Source organism: Vanellus vanellus (genome assembly GCF_965231255.1).
Source record: "Vanellus vanellus genome assembly, chromosome: 2".
Lineage (NCBI taxonomy): Eukaryota > Metazoa > Chordata > Aves > Charadriiformes > Charadriidae > Vanellus > Vanellus vanellus.
The window spans coordinates 12714792-12742315 of NC_138906.1; the positions used below are offsets into that span (position 1 = coordinate 12714792).

The following is a 27524-nucleotide window of genomic DNA, read 5'->3' on the forward strand; positions in this document are numbered from 1 at the left end:
CTGGCTCAAGTATTTTGAGGGAGAAAAAAAAGACAATGCTCCCGACAGCAAGGCTCTGGCTCGAGTTGCAGTGCTTCACCCCGCAGAAGTGGCTGTCTTTGTGTGGTGCGGTGGGCTCTTCTGAAGCACGTGGAATTGCTTTTGCCTTCAGTGCAAGCCTTGCATGAGAGCCCAGGCCAAATGGAGCCCCTCGTCCGAGAAGTGCTGCGGGATCTGGAGGGAAGATTCATGATGTTTATTATCAGCCTGCACTTGAGACAGATGCCTTACGCTCTCGGTCGTGGAGCTACAAGTAGGTTACATCTGAAATGCACGGGATTAAAGCATTCACGCCAAATCACATCGTGCATTCTGCATATATATGCGTAAATAGCTCTAACTTTTCTGATGGATGAATGAAAAATATTTTCTTATTATACCCATCAGCAGCATAAAGTGAAGGTGAATAGATTTTACACTTGGACTGCTCCGTGTTCTTGACAGTTTTGCTAACAGCCCTCTCAATCTCTCTCTGTCCCTAATCTTTGCCAGATGAAACTAGGATCCTGATGTCATTTTAACACCGGTATCCGGAAAAAAAAAATAAATAATGAGGGGGGATGTGAAAAGAGAGGCAGAAAACTGAGTTTATCAGAATCAGTCAGCTGGCCTGACTTGGCATTGACCTGCACCTCCAGTAGTCACTTACTCCAGTGCTGGAGAATTTCATACCGCCTGGCGCAGGGGGAGACTGCAGGAATGCCTAAGCCCATTGATTTCCTATAGACCTGAGTCTTGTCCACACAGAAAACTTGCACCTGCTGAATTTAAATCAGCTTCTATACTCTGCATGAAGCTAAACCAGTGCAAACCCATGTGCGGCCGTGTTATTGTCATGTACTTACAAGATGGCAGGGAGACAGGAACGAAAGCTTTTTCCTCCCTCCCTATTCCATTTTTAAGCAAGAGTCAACCCTAATTTTGCCTTCAGGCTCTGGAAAGCAGGAATTGGGCTGACAAGGCTCCCAGAGGATGTCTCCAGTTACCCCGCTGGACAGGTTTTTGTGTGTTTGAACGCTAAACTGATGGGTGAAGCAAAGTCCGCTGCCCAGCGTGAGCTGTCCTAATGCCCAGGGAGGGGACACCCTCCAAGCACAGGAGCTCAGGCGGTGAAGAACTGCTTCCTACTGCTATTCCTGTCCCTGCATACTGACCTTGCAGAACCAGCATATTATGGACAGTAGGAACAGACCCTGACTAAATCCAGATGAGATATACCATGCAGCAAGGCCTTAACTAGGGTCTTCCATTCAGTAATAAACAGGGCTAGACTTTAATTGGGCACCTGGCAGAGCCTGCCCCATATGTAGTGCTGTCCTGGCAGGTACTGGACTGGACTGGAGACTGATTTATCTGGTGTTTGTGGATGATGCAGGTAGGAGTCGTCTTCTGCTGAGGAGCTGGCAGCTGCTGTGTCTGCAGGCGGGGCCCCTATGTGAAGCCCACCACGGTGGCACACAGCGAGGACCTCCTGGGCATGAGGAGCCGGAGGGAATGGCAGAGCTCCCAGTCAGCTGTGCATGATGCCAAAGAACCGCCTGAGCACATGGCGGACTCTGTGTTGGAAATAGGCTTAAAAGCACATTTTTCCTCCCTTGAGCTACACTGTGTGGACCTTAACGGGAGCTGGGGCTGTGGTCAGGCCTCCTCTCCTGAAGCCAGCCATGCTGGCTGGAGACGCTGCCATCCCCAGCAGCTCCTCAGCAATGCCCAGCTCTGCTGGCACCAGGGATCCAGCTCTTCCTCCAAAGCAAAGGCTTCAGATCACCTTTACTGCGGGCGTTAGGTTAACCCTTTGTCTCCAGTGGATTTCAGTGCACTCCGGCAGTGTGTCTCAGCAGGAACAAGCTGCCTTTTTGGGTTTCTTTTCAGTGGATGCAGTTTTGTTAATCTATTATGTCAGTACTCAACTTCAAATAGGTACATCTGCTCATCTGCATTACTGATCTGCTGCTGATCTTCTAACAAAACAAAGCACCTTGCAGTCTTCAGGGCACCAGAGACACCCGAGTTTTTGTATTGTATTTATACAGTAAAGTTTCTGGAACATTTATTCACTATGAAAAATTAGGCACTTTTCTAAATAAATTAAGCCATCCATCTGAGTGTGTTGATTCTAATCTACGCAGAGCTGTAGTAAATTCCCATTAAATGTTAGCAAAACCTCAACTTCAAACTGAGATCTAGCTGCTTTGCTACAGGAATGAAAGAGCAATACTAGAAAGCATCTGAAATAATTCATTTTTATCTTTATGTCACTCTACTGTAAATTTTACAATGGGTAGGCTCAGTCCTCAAAGTGCATTAAAAAATATTTTTCCCCAAACAAGCCTGGACTGCATATGAACCCTGATCTCAAGACTCATGGGGAAAACAGGATTTATAGTAAAAATACAAAGTCAGTGTAAACCATAATGGTGCTATAATGATGCTGAGGACTGGAGTGGTTCTTTCAGTTTGTTTCTTATAGAAGGAAAAAAAAAAAAAAAAAAAAAAAAGAGGTGGATATCGTTACCTAAAGAAAAATGACCACAGAGCAAGCAATAATTCTTACGTTCTGTTTCGGTAATACCTTCAATTTAACAACTGTCTGTGAAAAGGAGTTTCTCACAATGAGTTATTTAGTCACTATGCCATCTAGGGTATAACTGTCATTCTGAAGGGAACATCCATGCTATGATTTGCTGTCAGTCTCTTGTACACTGTAAGTCCATTCATTTTTTCCCTTAACAGGTGAAGATAATGCCGTGATACACGGCAAAAGATAGATGATAAAAACAATTCTTTAAGAAAAAAAAACAGACACAAGGGGTTTGGCAGGAAAATATGATAAAATGTTCCATTCTCCTTTTTAAAGTACTATAATAAAACATGTCTGAAGGGAAGTACAGATAACATAAACAGCAGAGCATGGGTCTGCAATCCCAGCATGATATTGCATAAGGAGCAATCATGAAGCATTCCCACCACAGTTGCCTGTCATACATTATTAACAAGAGTGTTTAGGACTATGAAATAATCGTGCTAAACGATCAACTTACAAAAAAGGTGTTACGTTTGTATCAGCTGTATTTGACTTCACAGAATTATGAGTAATTTCAAACCCAAAGATTTTAAAGCCAGAAGGGACCATTTTGATCTTCTCATCCAGCTTCCAGCACAGCACTTACCACGAAAGTGTTGCAACAGCTTTTCCTGAAATTAGCTCAGTAACTTGCAGCTTGGAGGAAAACCAAATGGAAAACACCCTGCTCTATCCTGCTCCTGATCATGGCAAATGGTAGAGGTTCCTGAAGACTGGAAGAGAGAAAATGTCACTCCTATCTTCAAGAAAGTCAAGAAAGAAGATCCTGTGAACTACAAGCCTGACAGTGTCATCTCCATCTCCTGGAAAGCATTTCCAAACACTTGAGGGACAAGAAGGAGACTGGGAGCAGTCTGCATTGATTTATGAAGAGCAAATGGTGCTTGAGCAACCTGATAGCCTTCTATAATGAGGTGACTGGCTTGGTGGATGAGGGGAGAGCAGAGGATGTTGTTTACCTGGGCCTTAGTAAAAGCCTTTGATACTGCCTCCCATAACATCATCATAGACAAGTTGACAATATATGGGTTAGATAAGTGGACAGTGAGACGGACTGAAAACTGGCTGAATGACTGGGAACAGAGGATTGTGAACAGTTGCACAAAGTCTAGTCGTAGGCATGTCACTAGTGGTGTACCCCAGGGCTCAACACTGGGTCCAATACTATTAACATCTTCATAAATGTTCTGGATGATGGGGCAGAGTGTACCCTCAGCAAGTTTGCTGATGATACAACACTGGGAGAAGTGGCTGATACGCCAAGAGGGTCATGCTGCTATCCAAAGGGATCACGACAGGCTGGAGAAATGGGCTGACAGGAACCTCATAAAGTTCAACAAGGAGAACTGCCAAGTCCTGAACCTGGGGAGCAACAATGCTATGCACCCAGACTGGCTGGGGGCCGACCAGCTGGAGAGCAGATTTGCTGAGAAAGACCTTGGGGTCCTGGTGGACAACAAGCTGACTGTGAGCCAGCAATGTGACTTCATGGCAAAGGTGGCCAACAGCCTCCTGGACTGCATTAGAAAAAGAGTTGCCAGGAGCTTAAGGGAGGTGATCCTTTCCCTCCGCTCAGCACCAGTGAGGCACATCTGGAGTGCCGGGTCCAGTGCTGGGCTCCCCAGTACAAGAGAGATATGGGCATACTGGCGTGAGTCCAACAAAGGGCTGCTAAGATGATCAAGAGACTAGAGCATCTCTCATATTAGGAGAGGCTGCAAGAGCCAGGGTTGTCCAGCTGCGAGAAGAGAAGGCTCAGGGTGATCTCATCAATGTGTATAAATACCTGATGGGAGGGAATGAAGGCAAGGGAGCCAGACTCTTCTCAGCAGTGCCCAGTTGCAGGACAACAGGCAATGGGCACAAATTAAAAAAAAAAAAAACAACCTGAAATTCAAATACAAGAAAACACTTTTTTTTTTTTTTTTTTTTTTTTTTTTCTGTGGGGATGGTCAAACACTGGAACAGACTGCCCAGAGAGGTTGTGGAGTCTCCATCTGTGGACATATTCAAAACACATGGGCCAGGACAACCTGCTGTAACTGATCCTCCTTGAGCACGGGCTGGACTAGATGAGCTCCACGGATTCCTGTTTTGTGATTCTATTTATCAAAACCTTTTATTATCAACTTCACACTTTCAACAAATTCCATAATTAGTCATCTCTTTCCTGTTTTTTTTTTTTTTTGTTTGTTTGTTTGTTTGTTTTATAATTTGAATTTTTCAATGGCAATAAGGAGAAAAGAAAGCTAAAATAAATAAAACAATCACAAGCTGTGGCAGCAAGATGCAAAGAGCTGTATTGAGCACTATGCTTAGTTCCTTGCCTACGTTTCCAGTTGACAATATCCCTTTAAACTACAAAAGCAAAACTAGCCAGTGACACAGCCAGTTACTTTTTTGTCACCCTCTCTTTAGGCCACTAGGAGATATCTGCATTGACATTAAAAAGCCATTATAAGCAATTTAAACTCTGAATTGATCCTGACATATACATTTAGGTCTTCCTCATATGGCCTTTCAATAGTTCTTGATTCAAACTGAGAACAAGCGTCACCCTATAAACAGAGGAGATAATTATGCTTTATTGATTAGCCCCTCAAGGTATGAATGGAAACCAGGCAGCTACTTGAGAACAGCCATCGATGTGGTTTTTAAATTGTAGTATCTCAGTCTTTTCCTTTCCAAATATTCCCTAAATGTGATCCTCTAACACGGAACCTGGACCCAACAAAATTTTGCCACTGGCTTCAGTGAAAACCAGTATGTTGATGTAGATTCACAAATGGTGACTTTATGTTCTTCTCACAGTTGTGTCCCAGTGTTACCCACCGTTGTGGGTTTACCCTGGCAGGCAGCTCAGCCCCAAGCACCTGATTGCTCCCTCCCTCCCTCCCAGGTGGATGGGGGAGAAAATCAGAAGGGTAAAAGTAAGAAAGCTCATGGCTTGACATAAGGACAGTTTAACGGGTCTATGATTAATGCCTTAACTCTGAACGTCCCCCCCCTTCCTCCTCCTTCCCCCAGCTTTTATCGCTGAGCGGTCACACTGTATGGGATATCCCTTTGGCCAGCTGGGGTCAGCTGTCCCGGCTGTGTCCCCTCCCAAGCCCTTGTGCCCCCCCAGCCTCCCCGCTGGCGGGGCAGCTGTGTCAGCACTGCTCAGCGACAGCTACAACACCCCTGTGTTATCAACGCTGTTTTGGTCACAAATACAAAATGTAACACCATATGAGCTGCTATGTAGAAAATTAACTCCATCCCAGCCAAAACCAGTACACCCATTTACTCAGTTTCCTCCTAACACAGTCTCAGTCATCTCCAGCAATACTGCACACAAACCCCTCAGATGCGTCGCAGCCTGCCCCCTTTCTCTAACAAACTGAAACCCCCTTCACAGCTGCCAAATACAGCAAATGTTCCTGTTTAATCCAGTGTCAACATTGATTGGCTTCAATTTTGCTAAGTAAGGATTTTAGCACCTGCCCCATCTATCCTTTAACAAATGTACCATAGTAGACTCATCAACAGACATCTGACTTACCGCATTTCCAGTTTACAGCTGAACTTCTAATCAACCATCCCTCAACCTTCTGCTTTTTTGCTAATTAAGCCCCTCAGAAATCAGAACCAGGTAAGTTAGAAAAATAAGGAGAATTTAAGAATTCCATGTCTGAGCTTATCTATTTGAGAGAAGGAGAAATAGCTTTGTAAGGATTGCTAATAGTCCTTTGACCTGGCAACACACTGCACCGAAAAACAGTGAAATTGCTCACTGTTATTAGAATGCACCTAAACTCAGATGGTCAATTTTGGGTTACTGACATAGGTACAAATAAAACAAAGGATGCTTTTTTGTTTGTTTGGTTTTTTGCCTGCTCCCTTGGTCCCACCAATCAAGCCCTGAGATGACTGCCCTCACGTTCGCCCTTTCCAGTCTTGTCCCAGACCGACACACGGGCTCAGCCTCGTCGTCCACAGGGAACCCGTCAGAGCGCACTCTCCCTGGTTCAGTAGCACCATGCCCTAGTGGTTACCTCAATGACACCCACTACTTTGTTCTGTACAGTACAAAGCAAGGAGGCTCACAGATCTCAGAAAAGAGAAAAATTTTCTATATGAAAAAGTCCACAACAGAAATCTGCCTCCTTCTTGTACTGCGTGTTCCTACATTGACAGCTAATTGATGCTAGAGTGCCCGCAGATGTGTTACAGAAGCAGGGCTTCCGGATGCAGTGTACCACCCTAGAAAGTATGAGGAGCCCCTGGCAGCCGGGCTACCCCAAGGGACAACGCAGAGACCTCATGTCTCTGCAGCGGTACGCCTCTGCGATCCCATCAACACCGTGTTTGCACCAAACGCCAGTACTCTTCTCCCAGCCTTCTTAGGGCTGGCGCGGGAGGAGGGAGCTGCCAAGACGTGGCAGGAGGGGCTTTTGCACAAGCTCTGGGTGCGCATATGCTGGAGTCAGGTCTGCACTGCTGTGGGCTCTTGTGCTTGGTACAGGTGCAGCTTGGTGGTGCTGAACCTGTGGCACCCTCGAAGTCTGGGACGATGTTGTACTGTCAGCAAAAGAATTCCTGCCTGATGCTGAGGTCAGAACCGTGTGCCCCACGAGGCTGCCAGATGCCCACATTTTTACACAACTCCCACCCCACCCTGAAGAATTCAATTCTAAGTGAAAAAGAGAAGTCCAGCTGTCTCCTGAAGAGAACAAATTGAGGTGCATCATATCAAAAACTGTTTCAGGTCACAGCCACAGCAATATCGTGATTACAACAATTTGATTCATCGTGTAGGCTGTAATTAAGAAATAGGTGGATGACATGCAGCTATAGGGAAGCACTTACGAAGCCCAAGACTCCTCTTACACCCTGCATGACTCTGCAGGCTCAAATACACTCATAGATTTAAAAAAAGAGGACACAAAGGTCTCCTGCGTTAAGAAGAAAAGAAACAGGACCAAAGGGAGGCACCAGTATGTCTTGGTATGTCTGGCCAACATGCTGCCTGGCCCACTGGCCACTGCCTTGGGGGCAACTGCATTGTCCCCTGTGCAGGATGAGCTTGGGTTGCTTTTGTTTCTACAAAGTCCCCATTTTAATACTGTATACATAGAGACTGTGCGTCTTGAGTTGTTTGCTGCTATCAGATATAGTTGGACAGTCTCAAGGGTTACTAGGAGCAGCAGAGAGCTGATCACGGAAAGCCAATTTTGTTAGGAAAGCTGTTTAAAAACATGCACAGAAATCTTTTCTGCAGAAATATTCATATCACATGAATGGCTGCTACCACGGAGGGAGATAAAAGGATGGGCAAACTTCTTCTGACCGCTTCATTGGCCCTTCTAGCCTCTGCTCCGCAGCAGCAGCAAAAAATATACTGAAAGAGAACAAAAATGTTTAGCTGATAGCTCCATACCCTACATGAACCACAGAGTTCCCATGTGTTTCATTAAACATATCTGTAAAGGAGCCTAGCTTTGGGCTCACGGGGCAAACGGCGCCTCTGCAATTGTTTAAAAGGCTTTTCGTTCATGAAATACAAGAGAAAAAAAGGTGAACAATTTGTTGTACCCAGAATTATCCCAGTTACTAAATGTATGAAAAGGCTGAGTGATATACAGGGCATATTTTCCCCAGTGATAAAATAAGAACGACCTCTGTGACTTCATTTAGGTTCCACCTTCCCTGAGTTACGAGCCATTCCTCTCTCCTAAGGTATATCCCATATCTCACTCAAACTCTCAGCGGACCACAAAACTCCCTTCCAGAAAAAAAATTATGCTTCCCTCAGTCTGCGGAGGATTACCCATGTCAGGCGAAGTTATATTATTGTCTTTAGTGCTGCTAGGAATTACTTTCAGGATGTTTCAGCTCATTACCTCAAGCCTTCATCAGCTATTTTCCGAGCGCGGTAACCTTTGGGATGCAGGTACTGTATATATCTACAGTATTGATTCTGCTTCTCCTGCTCCATTACATGCAATACATGTAAACAGACAAGAGTGTTTTGCTACCGGCTAGCAAGGTGCAAAATGGTAGCAGATCTTGCAGCTACAAAACGCAGATAAAACCTTGAACTAATCAGCTGAACTGTCATGGAACTAATTCCGTGATATAGTGGAAGCAATTATTTGCTCTTATATGTCTTATTGTAAAATACAACCAGTGCTAAACCAATCAAGTTAGTGTCATCAAGGACACGTTTAGCTGCAAATGCTCCCCTTTTAATCAGTAACCGGTTATTAATTAATTAGGCAGTGATCACGTTGTTTTTCATACGTGTATTATTATCCCACTTGATTTTGTGCCTCTGCGCAGATCACTGCTAATTCGCTGCAAGTGCAATTGTGTTAATGCGCCCTAATGCAAGCGATTACCACAAGGACGGGGCACCTAACATTTGACCTAAAATCTTACTGAATTGTTCTCACAGCTGCTTTCTTACTTCCAGCTCCAGCCTGCTCCCGCCTGGATGCGGCACGCCGGGAGAGAGGAGGCCGCTCCTAATAACGGGAGTGTCAGAAGGGAAAATGGAAACCAGCAACAGGGCAACCGGCGCCGAGAAAGGGAACGAAGGCTCTGGAAGCTGTGGGTGCCCCTGTGCGGCGGGAGGCCGTGGGCCACGCGTGGGGCACGGCAGAGCTGCCCCTCAGGGCAGAAAGCAGCGCCCGAAGCAGAACATGCAGCAAAGCCGGGGGGGTCTCGCAGCCCTTCCCTGTCTGCTGCGCGGCAGGGACGGATGCACTCCCCTTTTTTCTTTTTTGGTCCCAGCTCTGCGAATTCATCAGTTTTAATGCTGGGGGTGAGACCGCCCGTAGAGAGCAACGCATTTGTCAACAGTTAACACAGAAGAAATCCTCTGTCCTCCTAATATTAGTGAGGCTTAGTTATGCTCACTAAATAATGTATTTTGCAGCAGATCATCCTTCCAGTCTGAAAGCTTTTAGCAGGAGCAGGTATCAACTGTGTCAAGAGAGAAACAAATACTAGCAGAAAACAGACTTTATCTGAATTGCATTTAATAGGGGCCAGAAGCAGTGAACTAAGGATATTCAGCTGAAGTAGTTCAGTCAGAGATAGCTAAACTTTTTACGGTGCTTATTTAAATAGAGAGGCCTGAACTGGAGATTAGCTATTTATCAGCTGCATGATGGAATGAGAAACAGCTGCAACATATTTCAGGGTAAGTTTGATATTTTATTCGCTATAAATCTGCAAGTTCAAATTCTGCTCTGGTTTATGCCTGTGGGAATACGGAATAAAGGCATTAGCTTCCCACATTGTTTTGTGGCTTCATGCCCACGTCTATCAGAGCAAATTTAGTTTATGTTGGCTCAGTTATTCACCTTAATTTCCCAACCACAAAAAGAAAAGGACTTTTAATATTTGTAATGCTAGCAAGTATACGTGCAAAGAAATAAGCTCCCAGAATACAGTACGTGTCATGGGTAGGGAAACACAGCTCCGGCTCCCATCGAAGCCTTTCCCTGCGCCTGCCTTTGCAAGGATTTCACTTCAGGACTGTGCTACAGCTCCAACAGTTTCCCTCCCAGACTTGGGTTTTTTGCCTGATTTTCACCGAAGGTATCGGTTCTGCCACTCGCCTCGAAAAACTGTTCCCAGCTCCTCAATGGAGTAATTTCTATATTTTAAGCTTCTGTTCCCGACCCCACCAAGTTCCCCTCAGGCCTGCAGCTGGGAGCAGCCCTGCTCCCGCGGGCCAGACACCGCTGCCGAGGAAAGGCAAACCGCCCGCGCTGATCTCCCCACCGGCATCTCATGCTTTGAAAGGGAGGAGAAAAGAAAAAGTTTGCTAACCACTACAGTACGAGTGTTTAATTTGCTCAGATCAATTTCTGTCAAAGGTAGCCTGGAAGCCTTTTTTTTTTCTTCCCCCCCCCAGCTTGTCTTTGCAATGTTTCTTTCTCTCCTGCTGCTCAGTTCAGCCTCATTGGCGTTTTCTGGTGACCTGTTGTTATCAAGGGCTCCCCAACAGATCCCTGGGATTTGCACAAGTCCTTCCTGCTCTCCCAAGGGGAAGCTTTGCTCAGATATCTGCTCGATTTCAGCTCATTTACATGGCGAGGATGTTAGTCTGCCTGAAAGGACTTTCTAGCTTGGCTTGTTTGCTTGATTGTTGATACATAAAGGAGAGTGGACGTTTGGTTTTTTTTTTTCCTTTTTGAGAGAGGGAGGGCTTAAGATCTCTCTAAGTTCATGAATGTCCAAGAAAAGATGCAGGCAAAAAGGTAATTTTCTGAAAATTTACATTCATTTTAGGCTCCTGCCTGTTCATAGAGGGAAAGATTTCAAAATATCTACATCAAAGACTAGTAAATCTGAAAGTCATATTACTTTCTTTTTTTTTTCTTTTTTTTTTATGAATAAAGGATTTAACAGGAAAATGTATGCACTGTAGCTTGTCAGTGTTTTGGGGAATGCAATTCATTTCTTCCTGTCAGCGTTCTCCAGAACGTGGTGACAGCAGCAGCCTCATCTCTCTTGTACTTTGATTTCCCTCAAAGTCAAAATGTAAAACATGCAGCTGAAGGTTCTTGCCCTGGAAAAGCAGAGGGCATCTCCTATCAGTAGGATTATTATGCTTGGGACCAAAAATATCCTGTGCTAATAAAAAGGAAGAGAAAAAATAATTTCTGCATGAGGGTTCATATGGCAACGTGCTGTAGTTTTGTTTTTCAGAACCTATTTGTGACTTTGAGTAAAATAATCTGCTTATTCAGCAAATAAATAATTTTTAAGAGGTCTTGCTGTCTTCTCTGCTTAGTAGCCAGCACCTGAAGGAAGGGCAGATACAAGCCACATACTCCTCCAGCCATGCTGAGATACTCGCCAGAGTAAATGTTGATGATTTAGGCCATGCTTAAGCCACCAGAGAACCAGACAGATGTGTATGAATTGCGATCAGGAGGAATGTGCTACAGCATGGAAGAAGGTGCATTTTTGAAGAAGACAAGCACAAAACAGGCAAAGATACCTCTGCGTTAAGAACTCGTGCCTGCTGCTCTGGTAACGTCCATGTAACTCCGTACTGTGATCTCTACACTAAGATGAACTTCCCAGTGAGACCTCCAAGTCATCAAGCACCAAAGACGCACTCCGGGAGAGCAGCGCTACGACCATAAGTCAGTATTGGAAAGTCACAGCAACCAGCCTGCACTAATAATACAATGTTAGTTCCCTCTATGGATTGAGGAAAAAATCCTGAGTGGCCTTTAGCTGAGCACAAAGGGAGAACGCCACAAAAGGCAGCAAGTCCTGGCTGGGAACAGCAAAAACCTTGAGCTGAGTGGAAAGCCCAATGATCCCTATGATCCATAGGAATGTATGTGGTAGGGCCCTTTCCTTTTTCTTGGGTAGGAGCTGATTACTTTTTGCATCTGTTAAGGTGTTTTCCAGAATGGTGACCCTCACGGGCCACTCCTCTTCTCTACATGTTATCATGTTATGAGCCTCTATAAGCATTATTATAGGACGCTATTTTGGGTGAACCACGCTGCTATTCCAAGTGATGCAACTGCTAACTTTTGGCTCAGAGAACAGTTTGAACAGCTAGATGGTGATCTGTTTCCATTTTCATCTGAATGGCTGATAGACAGAAAAGCTTCAGCGTGGTTCTGATTCATATCTTCTGGTTTGCATCAGTCAGCTCATCTGCCCCTCGTTGCTGCCATAACGATGAGGCTTCAAGGAACTTGACTTTATGCCTGCTGTGTTATCAACCACTGCTCCCTTTTATTTTCTAGCTCAGCTTTTTTGGCTGCTGCACATTGATGGCCACTGACTTGGTTTGCGGAGGGTTTCTGTGTAGCTGGATCAGGTTTAAACAACAATGTTCAATCTCTGCATCTCTCTTGGACACTGTTTCTCTGCAGCGTCCAGGACAACCAAGCCCTAACAGTTTAGTTGTGGTCGTGTTATGAACTGTTGTCCATATTATGAGTGTACAAGGGTCATTAGGCACCGAGGGTTAGAATAAGTTGCACGTGTACCAAGAAGAGTGGAATAAAAGAGAAGCCTGAGTCTGGAGTAATGATTTTACTCTCCGATATCCCTGAGAGGATTATTCCTTAAAAGTATAGGGCAGAGTTGATTTGGATAAAAACTAATTATTAAGTAAGAAATGAAGCTGGTGTTGCCGACTTCACCCTCCCCACAAGACCTTGGAGAGCCACATTATTCCTTGTGTTTAACCTAATAAAGCAATGACCCACACAGGAGGGAAAAGTTGATTGTAACTATTTCTGTGAGTAATAGGGCCCAGAATGAACAGAAGAACCTAGAAATCATGGGACACTTAGACTTTTTCTCTGAACAAACCAAAACAGGTTCATTTTGTTCATTGGCTATGTTTGTTCAGGGAATGTTCTCTTTCCACCTTTAGTTTTTACGAGTAAACGGGATAAAGAAAGTGAGAAGAAACAGCACACGAGGAATTTATACAGAAAATAAATGCAGCTTCAGTAGCATGGGCTCATTGGGTGACATCTCAGCATAGCACTGATTTTAAGGTACCATTGTCTGAATTCAGGTCTGATTACGTGGCTGGTGTCTGCAGCAGATGTGATGACAAGTAGGTTAAGAGCAATCATGCCTAGGTGCTTTCATATCAAATGTCTACTCCAGTTTGGAAGACAAATAGGAAATAATGGTTAGCTTGCTTGGAAGTAAACTTCGACTTATCGATCAGAAAACTAGAAAGGATGAAAAAGCAACATGAATTTGACTAAAGACAATACCGAAACATTTAAGGTGGAGGAGGAAAGGTTTAGGGATGCATTAATATTTTATGCTTCTTAGAATTCAGCCTAAGAAGCCGATGGGTATCAAGAGACATAGACAACATTGATTGTTTTCATTGAATAAAACTTTGTGATGAAAGGAGATGGAAAATATACCCACTTTCCCAGTGAATATGCATATTTATCTCCCATTTCTATTTCTCAGGAGTTTGGAAAAATATTTTATCCTAACAAAAGTTCGTATCATGCATCATGCATGTGAAAAAAGAAAAAACCAACCTTGCTCTGATAAAGTTTGCTTCCATTACAGATCCAAGCTCACTTGTAAGGTGTTCATACAAAGAAAGCACTATATGAACAATAAAGGTTTTTTGCTCTCTCAAAGAACATGAGCCAATTCTCTAGTTTTGTTTGGTTGTCTAAATTTCTACACACCTAAATCATATTATACATCCATTATAACAACAAGTCTAGTCTGCTCTGTCCATTAATTCTCAACAATCCTAAGATTAAGCCTTAAATATATTCTACCTATTGAATTTTATAACGTGCATACTATTTTGTGTGTGTGTGTGTATGTATATAATCCCTTCATATTGCAGTATGTGTAAGCAGTTTAGCTGAGATAAAAGGGCAGGAGAAATGTTGGTTTTCTTCGAAATTGCGCTATTTAAAGGCTAACGGATGCAATAAAATCAAACAGACAAAGACGTTCCCCATTATCCAGCAGGAAGGGAGCGGTCCCTCAGCTGCATGTGCCATTGGGCTTCTGAGCAGCATCGCTGGGGAACCGGCAGGCTCTGAGCACCGTTCCAAGGGGCGCTGGCATTTTGTGTTATTAGTCTTCCCCTCGCACCGTGATGGTGTGCCTGCCACACGGTTGCCACGAGGACCACAAGAGGGAGGTAGTCATCGCAAAATAGATGGTAGGAGCTTGCTTCTGATACTCTGCACATAGAAGGAAAAATCTGTTTGAATAATTAAGGCTTCCTAGATGTGACTACAGATAAAAATAGATAAAGAATGTGGTTTTGGCATGGCTGTAACACTCCAGCTCAAACAGAGAAGGTTTTGCATGGAACTCGACCAAAGAAAAATTCACTCTAGGCACTTGTATTACAGCTCCATTTAGCGAAGCAGAACGATCATGGCTTGTATTAAGTAGATAATAATGAAGCATCATAAACAATGTCAGGATGCAAGTCCAGGACGAAGCAGGAGCTTTAACGAGGTCCAGCTTGCCGGGAGCTTTTTGAAGTGTCCCTAGCTCACTTACAAAGCCAGAAAGCAACAAAGGCGACTCTGACAGCTGCGAGAGTGTCTGGTTTAGAAGGAAGTTTTATGTGTGGATGACACCAGACTGGGATTCAGCTTTCATGTACTAACTAGCTCTGCTGCTTGCCGGAGCCCTAATCATTCTGCACAAACTGTCTCACCGTAATGGCTTGCACAAATAATAATTCTTCACAAATCAGATCCATACCATCAGCTTCCTGGATAGGCAAGGCTGGTTCGTCGTGGTAAATAGCAGAACTCAGCAGAGCCCACGCTGTGTCTCACTGGCCACGATTAGTAAGCAATCTAGGCTGTGAAGGGGAGAGACCAAACGCTGGTTCTGTGGATGTATGGATGGTATGAAGTATTTGCAACTACGCCAAAAGAGCAGCCAGCAGCCAAGTCAGATGGCCAAATTAGATTCATCCCACTCTAAATGCACTGTAATCGAGGTGGAGTCTTCAGAGTGTTTACAAAAGAAAATTAGATATTTTTCTTTTTCCTTTTTTTTTTTTCTGGAGGGTTTGGGGTTGCTTACAAACTTAAATTACATAAGGATTTATCCTCTTGAGAAAAATGCCTTTCGGCCTTAAAATTTTTTTCCTTGAAGATAGGAAAATTGTTTTTTCAGTTCTGTAAATGAAGATCATTCATTAACTAATTACCAACATTATTACAGCTCTTCTAAGTATTATTAATTAGGTGAGTGGTATGTTTAGACTTTATCATCTCCGTCAGATGAGTTTGGTTTAGCATACCTAATGTTCTGAAAGCATTGAGCACGCTCTATATAATGTAGGACTTTTAAAAAGAAGTGCAAGGGAATCTTTTTGGGATCCTGCCGGAGTTATCGATGGCTGGGATGGAGCAGGGAGTTACAGGGTACAGCAACTCAGGAGCAAAAGACAGAGGTACAGAAGGTGGAGATGGGTAGACCAACTCAGACACTTCTTCCTGTAGCAGATAGCTGGAGCATTACTGTAGCCCAGCTGACACAAACTAGTACGTTATTTTCCAGTGATGACTGGGTTTTATGTGCAAATCCCTTGATGTGTCTACACGTATGGGCTGATGCTGTGAGAGTAAGTGACCGGAGCCCTTCCTACCTTGTTAATTTGTTTCCCACGATTCCGTGTAGGTAGCCCTTCTGCATCTCCCTTTGATCTTGCATGGATTATATACATTAAAACATGGTAATTTCTTCACCTAAGACTCAAGCTGTAATCTCTCTGGGGCAATAATCATCTTTTATGTTGGACTTGTAAAGAAGTAAGGGGGTGGTCCCGGTTCCTCAACTGTGAGCCTAGAAGCGACTGCAATCTTATTAGCAGCCAGGCTAATAATAATAGTATCCCATGCACTAATGCTGTGTCTCTAAATTGGTTCTTTTGCCATTGTTTTGCTTAAGAAACTGTAATCCCATAAATGTCTTGACTGCCGGTTGCTCTGATTATAAAAAGCAACTTTCCTCACCTAGAGAGTCAGAAATAGGTGATGAAAACCAAGTGTTATTTTTATTGCAGAGGTATCTCTCCGGTCCTCACTATTTCCCTTTCTTGCATCTCGCTGTCAGGAGCTACACCCCCCCCTATCAGCTGCTTCTCTTTGTGCAGGAGAAAACAGAGACTGTTATAGAGAAAGGTACCTGGTCACTTGACCAGACAAAGCTCTTCACACAAATACGCTGCAACAGCTTCGCAAAGCTCAATGGCAGCTCCGTGTGCTGTCCCTCTTCGTGCCGGAGTCAAATCTATCACTGCCAACCTCAGCCCCAACTTAACTGCACCACAGGTAAGAGGACGTGGTCGCAAGGAAGTTGGCAAACGAGGATAGTTAGAGAAACAAAGTGAAGGAGGCGGGAACGCTTGATACGGCATGAAAATGAACCAGTTTTACAACACAGAGAAAGAGGCTTCTGGAGGGAAGTGGATGAGAGGTGTGGGGTACGGTGGTGGTTCTTCTCATGACATCGCTCATCAAGGTGACACTGAAGTTAGCTGGCAGGAATCCTTGCCCTGGTCGGGTAAAGAATCAGTGCAATGGGGACACTCAGATTGCTTTGGTCTGCAAATGAAGCTTTTGGCAAATAGGGGGTTTAACTGGATTCAGATGGTTAACCCTGTTTGCCGAAGGAGAAAAACCCTACTTCTTTTTGACGACACATAGACACAAAATAAATGAGGTTTTGTTTAAATACACAAACTGACAACTACTGCTTTGGAGGCTATGGATGTTAACCAGCAACAGCAGTGTTAAGCCATTTCAAAGCGGAGTGAATGCGATTTTCACACCTATTCTTTTTTAATTTAGGTCTATTTGAAATCCAAGCACCTCTCTATTACTAATTTGTTATGGCAATATTAATTAATGGTTTTGCTCTAACAGCAGTAAGAATGCTGTTTAGACTGAGTGAGATAGATTAGAAGGACTACAAGATTAGAAAAACAATCTGTAAACTGGTCAGATGCAGTTGGGGGTCACCTTGTTCTCCTGAAATGAACACACTGCACTCGGAAAGCCTGGGAGCGCGAGGATGGATTTCTACCAGCACAGACTCTTTAGGGCTGGCAGGGTTAGCACTCCTTGGCATTGTCTCCTCTTTTGGATTACAGGAAAATTAGCTCCCACGGTGGGGAGAAACAATTGTCAGACTTCCATAAAAGCTGATAATTGAAGAAATGGCATATTATTTGATGGACAATATGAGTTCAGACCAAGTATGCTAGGAAACAAGGAGCAATATTTAGTGAGTTAGAGAAGGTGCGCAGTGATGCATTATAATTTCCATTCTCCTGACGCACTTTATCCATGACATTAGTTTAGCCGATTTCCAGGCTTCTATCCTGGAGAAGACCATCAGGAGTCTTGCACTTCAGTGGCACAGCACAAATAAGACATCTGGTTTGAGCAAAACTAGTAGGTGGCAGATTGATGGACAAATCTTGCGACCATTTCAGCTGCTCCTTTGATTATCTCAGCTACCCCCTATCCATGGGCAAGAGCTCAGGTCCCCTAGCCAGCATTGTACCAGTATGAGAACAACAGAACTGGATCAAAGCACTGTTGAGGGCTGTAAAGAAGCCACAATCTCAAGTATTTTGGCACTAAATGATGAGAGTAAAATGTTTTCCTGGTGTAAAGTGTGATATGCTTTTGTTTATTTTTTTGGTATAATTTTGCAGTCAGCATGAACATATTTTGGAAAAATCACAGGGATGAAAATCAGAGGCACCGTGACGTTCCTTAAAGAAAGCACCAGTATTGTAAAGTGCTCACAATTTCATGGTGGGTTTCCAGCCTTGCCAGGTGAGGGGCAGGAGAGGCAGCTGAAGAAGCAAATTAGACTGCAGCTGCCCCAGCAAATTCATCTATTTCTGCCTTTGGTATTCTCACATTTCTTTGTTTTGCCTAAATCAGAAGAGATCAAGGTTGCAGGATTTTACATCTATCCATTTCCATTCCAGGCGGTTCAGAAAGCTTCCTGTGTAGGCAGCACATACCAGGACAGACTGGGGGATATGGTACTTCTTTTGACATTTCACATTGAATCTCCCTTGGTCAGCAGGAAAAGTGGCTGTGAGTCCGAGGGCATGCCTGAGGGACGCCAGGTCCCCTGGGAGCCCTGATGAGCACAGCAGAAATGTCAATGGTCAGCAGGCCCAGCTCATACAGGACGTCTGAACTTTTTTGACATTTTCTTGAACACTCTGAAATCCATAAGATCAGCACAACTGGACTACCTGTATTACAAGATTTTTGGCTTTTCCTCTTTCCAGGCAAGGCTGTAATCAGGAAAAGCCAAATTCTGGCCTCCTAACACCACTGATAACAGCAAGGGGAACAAGAACAAAGACACGCAAAGCTGGAATACTCTCTGTAAAGAGAAACCACAGAGATAAACACACTCCCGGATTCTACAAAATATTCAAAATATAGGTGAAGATGTTATAGCTCATCTCAACTTTTGGAGCAGCTGGCTCTGACCACAGCTCAGTGAGAACTACACTCTCCCTGACATGCTTACCACCACTTCGACTGACCAAACAGCCCGATGGGCTGACTGAAGCAGTGAGGAAAGACAGTCACTTGATGAGATACAGCATAACACAGTGCGAAAAAGTAAAGATGCTTCTGGATTTAATGTTTGAGCTGTAGGCCAGCTGAAGTCAGTGGAAATACATCGCTTGGTTTCAGAGCAAGCTGGGTTATGACTTGAGTGAGTAACATAAATTCAGGTTTTGCGTCATGGCTGCAATGTCTACTGAAGAGAGCAGCTAGTGAGGAGGTCGGCAGAAATCAGTGTTAAGGCTTACCTCTCCATTAATGTGCTGAACGCTGGCATTAAAAGTGCCTGAGTAATCTTTTAGTTGGACAATACATAACCACTCAAAAAATACCGACGGAGAAAGTTCATTGATGCTTTTTCACTGACATTTATACTTCCAGAACAGCGAGAAGAAGGAGGTAAGGAGGGCAGAAGTCTAAAGAAAGGACAAAAGGCCATACAAAAGGGAATATACACTGAAGAATGTGTTGCCTGGTGAACAACTGGGGACTCAGGTAAGATTTGATATTCAGGTAGAAGCTGATCGTGAAGTCAAGCAACCAGGGAATATTTCAGAGAGCTCAGGAACTGAGGCAATGATACTTGTGGTGCAGTTTCAGAACACGACAAACCATCAGTCGATGAATGCGTGGTGTTTACCTGCTGACCCACCCGGCAAAGTTCACGGGGGGCAGCAAAGCAGCCAGTAGGATGGGACCAGAGATTCCTCTTTATATCCAGTTGCTAGGTTTCCATGGGGAAGGATAGGCATGTGCATCAAAACAAACTATTTTCTACCAGAATTAATTAGGGCAGGAAACCACATGGATTTCTCATTTAAAACTATCCCAGGAGTACTGGGAAGATGGAACTGCCAGGTTGGCCAAGGCTTCCAAAATGCCTGCAAAGCTCTCTGTGAAGATCACTGCCGTTATTAAATTATGTTATCCCACTGGTTCATGGAGTTTACAAACCAGAATTAAAAGGAAGAGGTGGATGATTATGATATATTTTAGAATTTCTTACATTTCTCACGTTTCCTTTTTGGAAACATAGGAAGGAAACTTCTGGGTCACCAAATACAAATCCTGGGTCCTGCAGGCAATCATGTCACCTAGAGGATTCATCCCCTATCAAACTCTTTGAACATCTAATGAACATCTTTCCTAATGTTAATGAGAATTGCTACTAATAATTTGCATTTACACACTAGTTAAGGATCTTGAAGTGTTCTTTCATATAATATGCTCATTTTTATTACAAGCATATTGGATTTAAATGACTTGCCTAGGGTCTCACAGCAAGCCAGCAGCAGAATGACTCTTAGTGCTCCCAGTGCTTTGCATTAAATCCTGGACATTAACAGCTCCCTTCATAAAGGGAGCTTTGTAGCGGTAGATGACCTCCTGGTGCTGGTGGATCAAACCTTTTATGACAGCGCAAACAAATCAAGAAATTACTTGAACCCGTGTAATGCTTCCCAGTGTCTGCAAATCTTGGCTTCCTTTGAACTTAGAAAATTGACACAAGTCTGAGTAATGCTAAGATAGCCTTTGGCGTATGACCAACTATGAAATTTTGATGTGCTAAGTATGTACCTCAGGTCTATATTTTCTGTATGAATACAGCAGTAATCTCTACATTTGTTCCACGAAAACTTCAGAGCTTTCACTATCCCTTGTGCTGTTGGAGGCATATTTGAGAACAACAAAAAAAAAACCCAACCCAAACACCAACCCAAAAAGTAAGCCTACAATAAACAAAAAATCCTTAACTTTTTTAGTGGCAGAATGGTTTGAAGAGTTTGGTCTGACACAGGCACATTCTTTGTCATTGCTTTCTCCTCTGAATGGAACCATCCTCATCAAAAATTAACTCTAAAAGGAGGACATTGGGCACCCCTTTGTTTATGGGCTCCTTTCCGTCAACAAAGATGCTGTATAACAGAATAACCTGATTTTTCTGCCTGTGTCAATGTTATCATTCTCTCTAGCAAACTGGAACTTTGGTATCTCCCCCTACATTTTGCACCCAAAGATTTCAGTATACAATTTTCAAGCTTTTGCCCATGGCATCTGGCTCTTTCTATGAGAAAAGAGATTTTGTGGCATGGCACTTGTTATAACATCAGAGGAACCATCTGGTAGAACAACAGCTACAGCCATACTGATCCCATTCATTGAAAGAGTTCCTCCAACAAGGTGGTGGCCACCCAGGAGCTCTCACCTGTGGCAAATGGTGACATTTACTCCTGCTGGGAATGTGGCTGGGCAGCCGAATGTTAAAGAGGGCCTGCAGGGCCGCCTGCGCTGCTTGACCCTTGGCCAGCTTCTTGCTACGTCCTGAGCCTTCAAATGTTCTCCCGTCCACTCGCACCGCCATCACAAAACTCTTGATGTGCTGCTTCTCCACTGTCTCTGACAGGCAGACATACCGCAGGCCCGACCGCAGCTCATTTAGCAGCACCACCGGGTTCTTCTCGCTCTCTGCTTTGGATGCCATCTTGTGCTTGTTTTGCTTACCGTGGCCCATTAAGTCCAACGTATGGCAGAGTAAGCGCCCGTGTCGATAAGCAGTGGAAAGCAATTCGTTATTAACGGGGTTATAGACTGAAAAGTCCTCGCTGTGTGTAGACGGTTCGAACTCCTTGAACAGAGTATCTGGAAAGTCTGCCTGATCAGAAGTAAAGTCCGTGGATGGGTTGATGCAGTTCCCCATGGCGAAGTGAGCTTGGCAGGCGTTGGGGAACTGAACGAACGATTTCAGAGCTAGCTCCGCAGCACGCATTTTGGCTTTCTTTTTTGTGGGCCCTGTGCCTTCAAACGTAAGTCCATTTACTTCCACAGCAACAGCAAAGACTGGAGCATGCACTGGACCTGTCTGGGAAACCATTTTATACTGTAAACCTGGTTTAAGTTCATGTAGCTGAACCAGAGCATTCTTTGGCGTCACTGACCAAGAGACTTTCTTCCAGATGAGTTGGAGTTTGCAGAAATGGCCATTATTGCCTTCCTCTAAGGGTCTTTTTCTCTTACTGCTAGGTGTCCCCCCTCTTGCCCTCTCATTAGAGGATATTGGATGATCCTCCAGGTTGCCAATGTTTCGATTTTCCTTTACTTCTGCACTGCTGGTACCTGTCAGTAAAGAAAAAAAAAACCTCACATTACGGTTGTCATCATAGTAGCTGTCATTACGCCTGGGGCTGGCAGAATAGCCAAAAAAGAAAAAAAAAAATAATGATAGGTATCCTTGCTCAGCCCTTTTTGGGGGTTTTCCACAAATATCTGAATAATGGTTGGTTTATTATTTATAGCACAGATTTTCTGCATGTCCTGAATGTTTACTTGTCCCTAAAGTTCTACTTGCATTAGTCACTAGCCCCGTGTTTTAAAAAAAGATTGCATCATTCAAAGACGAAGCATAACTGATGACATGCGACTTAAATGAACTACTGCATTCACACTGGATAATTACTAGTAAAAAGTGAATAGTTTGCAAAGTTCCCTTAGGCTGAGATTTGTTCCATAATCCATGTGGGTGAATGCTCATGAACACATTATTAGAAATCAGAAATGATTCACAAATGATTCACAAACAGAAAAATGGGCAAACGCATTGAATAATTTATTTGCAATGAATACATTGACTGGCTCTCCTCACACCATAGACTCTTGTGTTGCTAACATCACGAACCCAGCCTAAGAAATGATCTGACAGACCTTCCTAGCATTTGAAACAGTAATTTGGTCTGGACTCAAATTCCAGTTTAATAAGTGAGTCTTTCTGTCAAGTTCAGTTGCAGATAGTCTTAGCTGCTGCCTCAGCAAGAACTAATATTGCAAAAATTCCAGACAAATCTAAATGAGACTAGGAAAAACCAGAGCATCACGATGGGAGTAATTACGGTCGTAAAGAGTGATCTATGTCAAAGAAAAGCAATAGGAGGGAGTGACCACCAGGAGCACCAGGAAGGGAATGAAATCACAGCGGGGAGCTATGGAGGGAGCGCGCCATTGCTGTTGACCCAATGAATCACGCATTGCTCTGAACTACGCTTGTGCAACGCCCGTGCTGCGAGGCATGGCTCTATGCTACAGCAGACGAATGACTGAGAATGGAGATTCACCTCACTGATGTCCGGAACGAGACAGAAAATGTGCTGCTGTCTAAGTAAGCATCCTATAACATTTCTGTCATTTCTGATGAGTCTGTTTAAATGTATTGCATCTCTGGTACATCCTCCGCTCCTCCTGCGCGTTGCTTGGGGCAGAGACAAGCTGAGGAAGTAAACATAAGTGTAACCAACCCGTGAAGCAACCCGCCCCTGGAGCGATGCACCTGATCCCTCTCTGAGCAGAGCGCTGCCCGGCTGCTCGCTGTATTCCAACCAGCGCTGTGCGTGGAGCCTTCCCCACGGTTTGCTATTGTCAGAGATGCCACCTGCGCACGCTGTGTGAGTCCAACGCACAGAGAAGGTCCCTGTGGTTCACAGAGGAGAGAGAACAGTCCTCTCGCTTTCTGCTGGGCCATGGTCATATTTGGGTTCCTCTCTACCCTGATGTACGAGCTGGCTGCAAGGATGTAAGGGGTGAGCTGATGGCTACACCTCGAGGAGCTTCTGCTGGAGCAGTGTGTCTTTGCTGCAGCCCAGTATTAGGCTGGGCTGACGGATGCACAGGAGCCTGCAGAGAATTATGTGGAACCAGCCATCATGTTTAAAAACCTCCTTTATAACCTGATGAGTTGCACTTGTATCAAACATCAAAAGATTTTTTCCCATCAGAGCAATAAGTCTGCACTCGTGCAAGTTGTTCCACAGAAAGCAGCTCACCACTTGGACGTGAGTAGAAATCCCGGCTGAACTGCATAGCTGGGGGCACATCAGCAGGACTGAGTCTTTGGGCTCCCTTTCCTGAAAGCCCTTCGGCACACACTGAGCTTCCAGCCCGTGTCTGTCTCACCAAAGTGACTTGCAGAGCTATGCGCTGCTGTGCTTTGCTGAGGCAGAACGTGAACTGACAAATTAAGGTTTTAGTGACTAGTTAATTTTTGTTTTCTGAAACTAAGGGGAGAGAATGAAGACAGGTGAGGAAGGAAAGAAAAAGAAATACAAAAGAGAAGAAAAGCTTCTTTGTATGGCATTCAGCTGTATAAAGTGTGACACCTTTAAGCCAGCCTCTCTGGAAATGAGAGATGTAAAAGCTCAGGTTAACTAAGACACAAGGATAATGTGGTCTTTTCTCATTGAATTCCCAACTCTACTTATGGAAGCTCTGATCTGAGGGGGAAGGAGTCTGGAGCCAGACTCTTTTCAGTGGTGCCCAGTGACAGGACAAGGGGCAATGGGCACAAGCTGGAACACAGGAAATTCCAAGAGTAGAATTCAACATGAGGAGAAACTTCTTTACTTTGAGGGTGGCAGAGCACTGGCACAGGCTGCCCAGAGAGGCGGTGGAGTCTCCCACTCTGGAGACATTCAAAACCCGCCTGGATGCGTTCCTGTCCAATCTGCTGTAGGTGACCCTGCTCTGGCAGGGGGGTTGGACTAGATGATGTCCAAAGGTCCCTTCCAGCCCCGACCATTCTGTGATTCTGTGATTTTGTGAGATGCCAACTTTAACTTTGCTCTATTTACCCTGGCAGTGGCTTTGGCCGGCCATTTTCCACTGTGACCGTTTCCCCATGTTTCCATCCCACTCAGAATACGCCTCTTTGGTCGCATCCATTTTTTTAAATAAAGGTGAAATATTTTGACACAGACTTTTTTTTTTTTTTTACTTTTGGTTCTGTATTTCACACCTCCTCTCTCATCTTACCTAATAGGTTTTTACAGAGCCAATTACGGTACATAATGATACTGTAGCCAGGAAGCATGAAAAGAAAGATAGCTCTTGCTTCATACTATATTCAGGTTTGAAAAGAATTTGTATTGATTATGCACCACTGAATAGGAAAACTCAAGGGGTTATTTGTATTTATAATTCATATTGTCTTATTCCAGCTGTTTTTTCTTTCATAGTCGGAGAACCACAGATCTGTGAACACGAATGTGTGACCTTAGCATCTTACCTTAATCACCCACACTAACAGAACGGTTAAATAAAAACATGGCAATGTAAAATAAACATTACTTGTTTGTCTTAAATTCTGTCCGTGAAATTGTCTAGTGGGGTTTTGGCCAGCAGGGAGTTTGCACTGACGTAGTGAAAAAAATGCAGAGATGCAAATATAAAACTTCCGGAGATCAGTCCCAAAAGATACGCGCACAACGCCGGGCGTGCGTGACGGTGACGCGTCTGCCTTTATGGTACGTTTTGGCCTAGTCCCAGTGAAGGAAATCCATGCAAGTATCCTTACAGTCAACCACATTTCTAGGGGACCTGATCCTGAAACACCAGGAGATAGCTCAGCTCTTCACAGACCTCAGTGAGAAGGGCAGAAGGCCAAAAGTCACCGTGGCGCGTCAGTCAGAGGCAGGCTAAATTCGGGGAGTGCCTCAGAAGGTCTGTGAGCCTGAGGGACTTGCGAGATACCTGGCAGCAGCCGGGAGATGTGCAATTACTTTATACTTTCAGGTATCTTTGAAATAGGAGGTCTTTGAAATGTGTCTTTTATGAGACCTCTGTGCAGCAGACATAAGATTACCTCTCTAATGGTGGCACATGTACTTCTATTGTGAAAATCAGACAAAGCAGGCAAATGACACCAAACTACGTAAGATAAATACTGTAAGCAGCTGTAATAGAACAATCACAAGCAATTTTAGAAATGAAGAGCACTAAAAGGAAAGGGGTAAGTCAGAGGATGCACACCGGGAAAATGCAAAACTGTGGATCATTTTCAGTCCTGTTATCTCTCATAATGTCTTTGCTCTTGAGTTCCCCAAAACACATTCTCCACATTTGGAAAAAATAAAGATAATAAAAAGTGGTTCTCCTATGATGAAAGGTTGGAGAATAATAAAATTGTAAGGGGAGGGAGTTAAAAAAAGGGGAAAGAAAAATATTGCAATTTTTTTGGCAATAGCTTCTAATTTATTGTGTAAGGTTTCTAAAAAAGCCCCACACCTCTGCACTGTAACATCTCTTCAGGTAACTTTATTCATCGATTTTTGCAGTTTCACAAACAAGAAGAGGCATTGCAATCTTGTATTTGCTTCAGTAATTGAATGGGAGAGAGGAAAGCAGTTAGTGAAATATATTTATTTATGCACTATTCCTCAATCTTCTGTCTGCTCTTTCATGTTTTTCTCCTTTTGGTCATTATGCACAGTAGAGTTAACCTAGAGAGTCTGCATCATCAAGAGCTTTTCAGAACTATAATGCATCACTAATAATGACACTGCCTATGTCTCTGGGTCATAAGGGCTCTGCAGAACTAGCCATCCGATACTCCACGCTACATTTGAAGAGATAATATTGTTCCTGTTGAAGGTTATTCTGCTGCCAAGCCAACTTCCAGGGAGGATGGGGAAGGAGAGGTGGTAGGTGGCATCTTCATTTTGGCTGGCAACTTTACTATTGAATTACAAGAAGCAGTACATTATTGAAAAGCTGTGATACCGAAAGAAAGAATTTGTAATCTCTGTAGTACAGCAAACTTCTGATTCAACTGATATCACTGACGCAGGAAGTTACCCTCTTTACAAATGTTTAGTAAACACCAGATTGCTACCAACACATTTTCAACGATACAGGTAGGATTTAATTTTTAGTTTTCTGCATTTTAATATCTAACCCCTGTTTGACCTGCTTATGCAGAGTACATTTTTGCTGTCCATCTGTATCACATCGACTGCAGAGGTTAGAAGGATTGACCTCCATAACTCCTGGCACACTTGAAAGTGAAAAATTTTAAAACAGAAGCAATAGGTGTGAACCCAGGAGCCAAAGCCATGGTACCTTTGTACCAGGATCAGCAACTATACCAAATGCAATGTAGGGCAGTTCTCTCTTGCAAGCAAGATGGCATTTTCGTACACTTCATCAATCCACAATGTAGGATTGGGAACTCTTCTGCTTGGGATTTTTAGGTTTGTATTCTTGACTTTAGAATAATAAACTTGTAGCTAACGACAGAAATCACTCCTCCCTCTCCTACATGAAAACACACACATATGTATTTTTAAACCTTCATGAAAGAAATCTACTTAAGGGAAATCTGTCACGATGTCTTTGTTGCTGTTGAATCCTCCCCGCCAGCTCACAGGCTGTTTAAAACAGCAAGTTAGACTTTATTGGTGTGTAACACCACACTGCGAAGGGAAGCATTACCAGTGCAAAAAAGTACAGGACTTTGCTTAAACTGAAGACAGAAAATTTGTGAAAGGTGATGGCCATTGCCTTTAGCTCTTCCAGAATGAAGATACTCTACTTTGCCCACCTTATTGTCTGAAATAACTGTGAAATCCATGCATGTCTAGTACAGCTCTTACCAGTTAGGGAAATTATTCAAATGACCTAATGACCTGACTGAGATGATACTCAGACTCCGATGCTCTCTGTCCAAGTTAGCAAATAAGTGGATAGAGCAAAACACTTGGGCAGCCCGCAGCACGGATTCGAGTACATGCCTTCCTGAACCAGGACCAGACTGTAGCTTAGCTTTAGGAACAGGAGAAGTCCAAACGATGGCAATAGACACAGTTTTCAAAACAAAACCAGGGGTTTTGATTCTGTGGGGGATAGTTTGGGGCTCCGACTGCCGGAAGGGGATATTCACTGTCCTCTTGGAGGCAGGGTCCCCGCTATATATCACACTGTGCAATCAAAACCTCTGAGGCCTCATGCTGCCTGAGGGGGACTTTGACCATCAT

The 27524-nt window shown here is 43.8% G+C and overlaps 1 protein-coding gene across 1 annotated transcript in view; it reads right to left on the minus strand.

The window, feature by feature from the left end:
• The window catches only part of ADARB2 (adenosine deaminase RNA specific B2 (inactive)), a gene marked incomplete at both ends in the record, with an annotated part of 327918 nt that overhangs the window by 86417 nt on the left and 213977 nt on the right, over positions 1-27524 (minus strand). The window contains one exon of the mRNA XM_082499565.1: positions 20936-21843. Coding sequence (XP_082355691.1) covers positions 20936-21843 — 908 coding nt within the window. The remainder of the gene's footprint in view (positions 1-20935; positions 21844-27524) is intronic.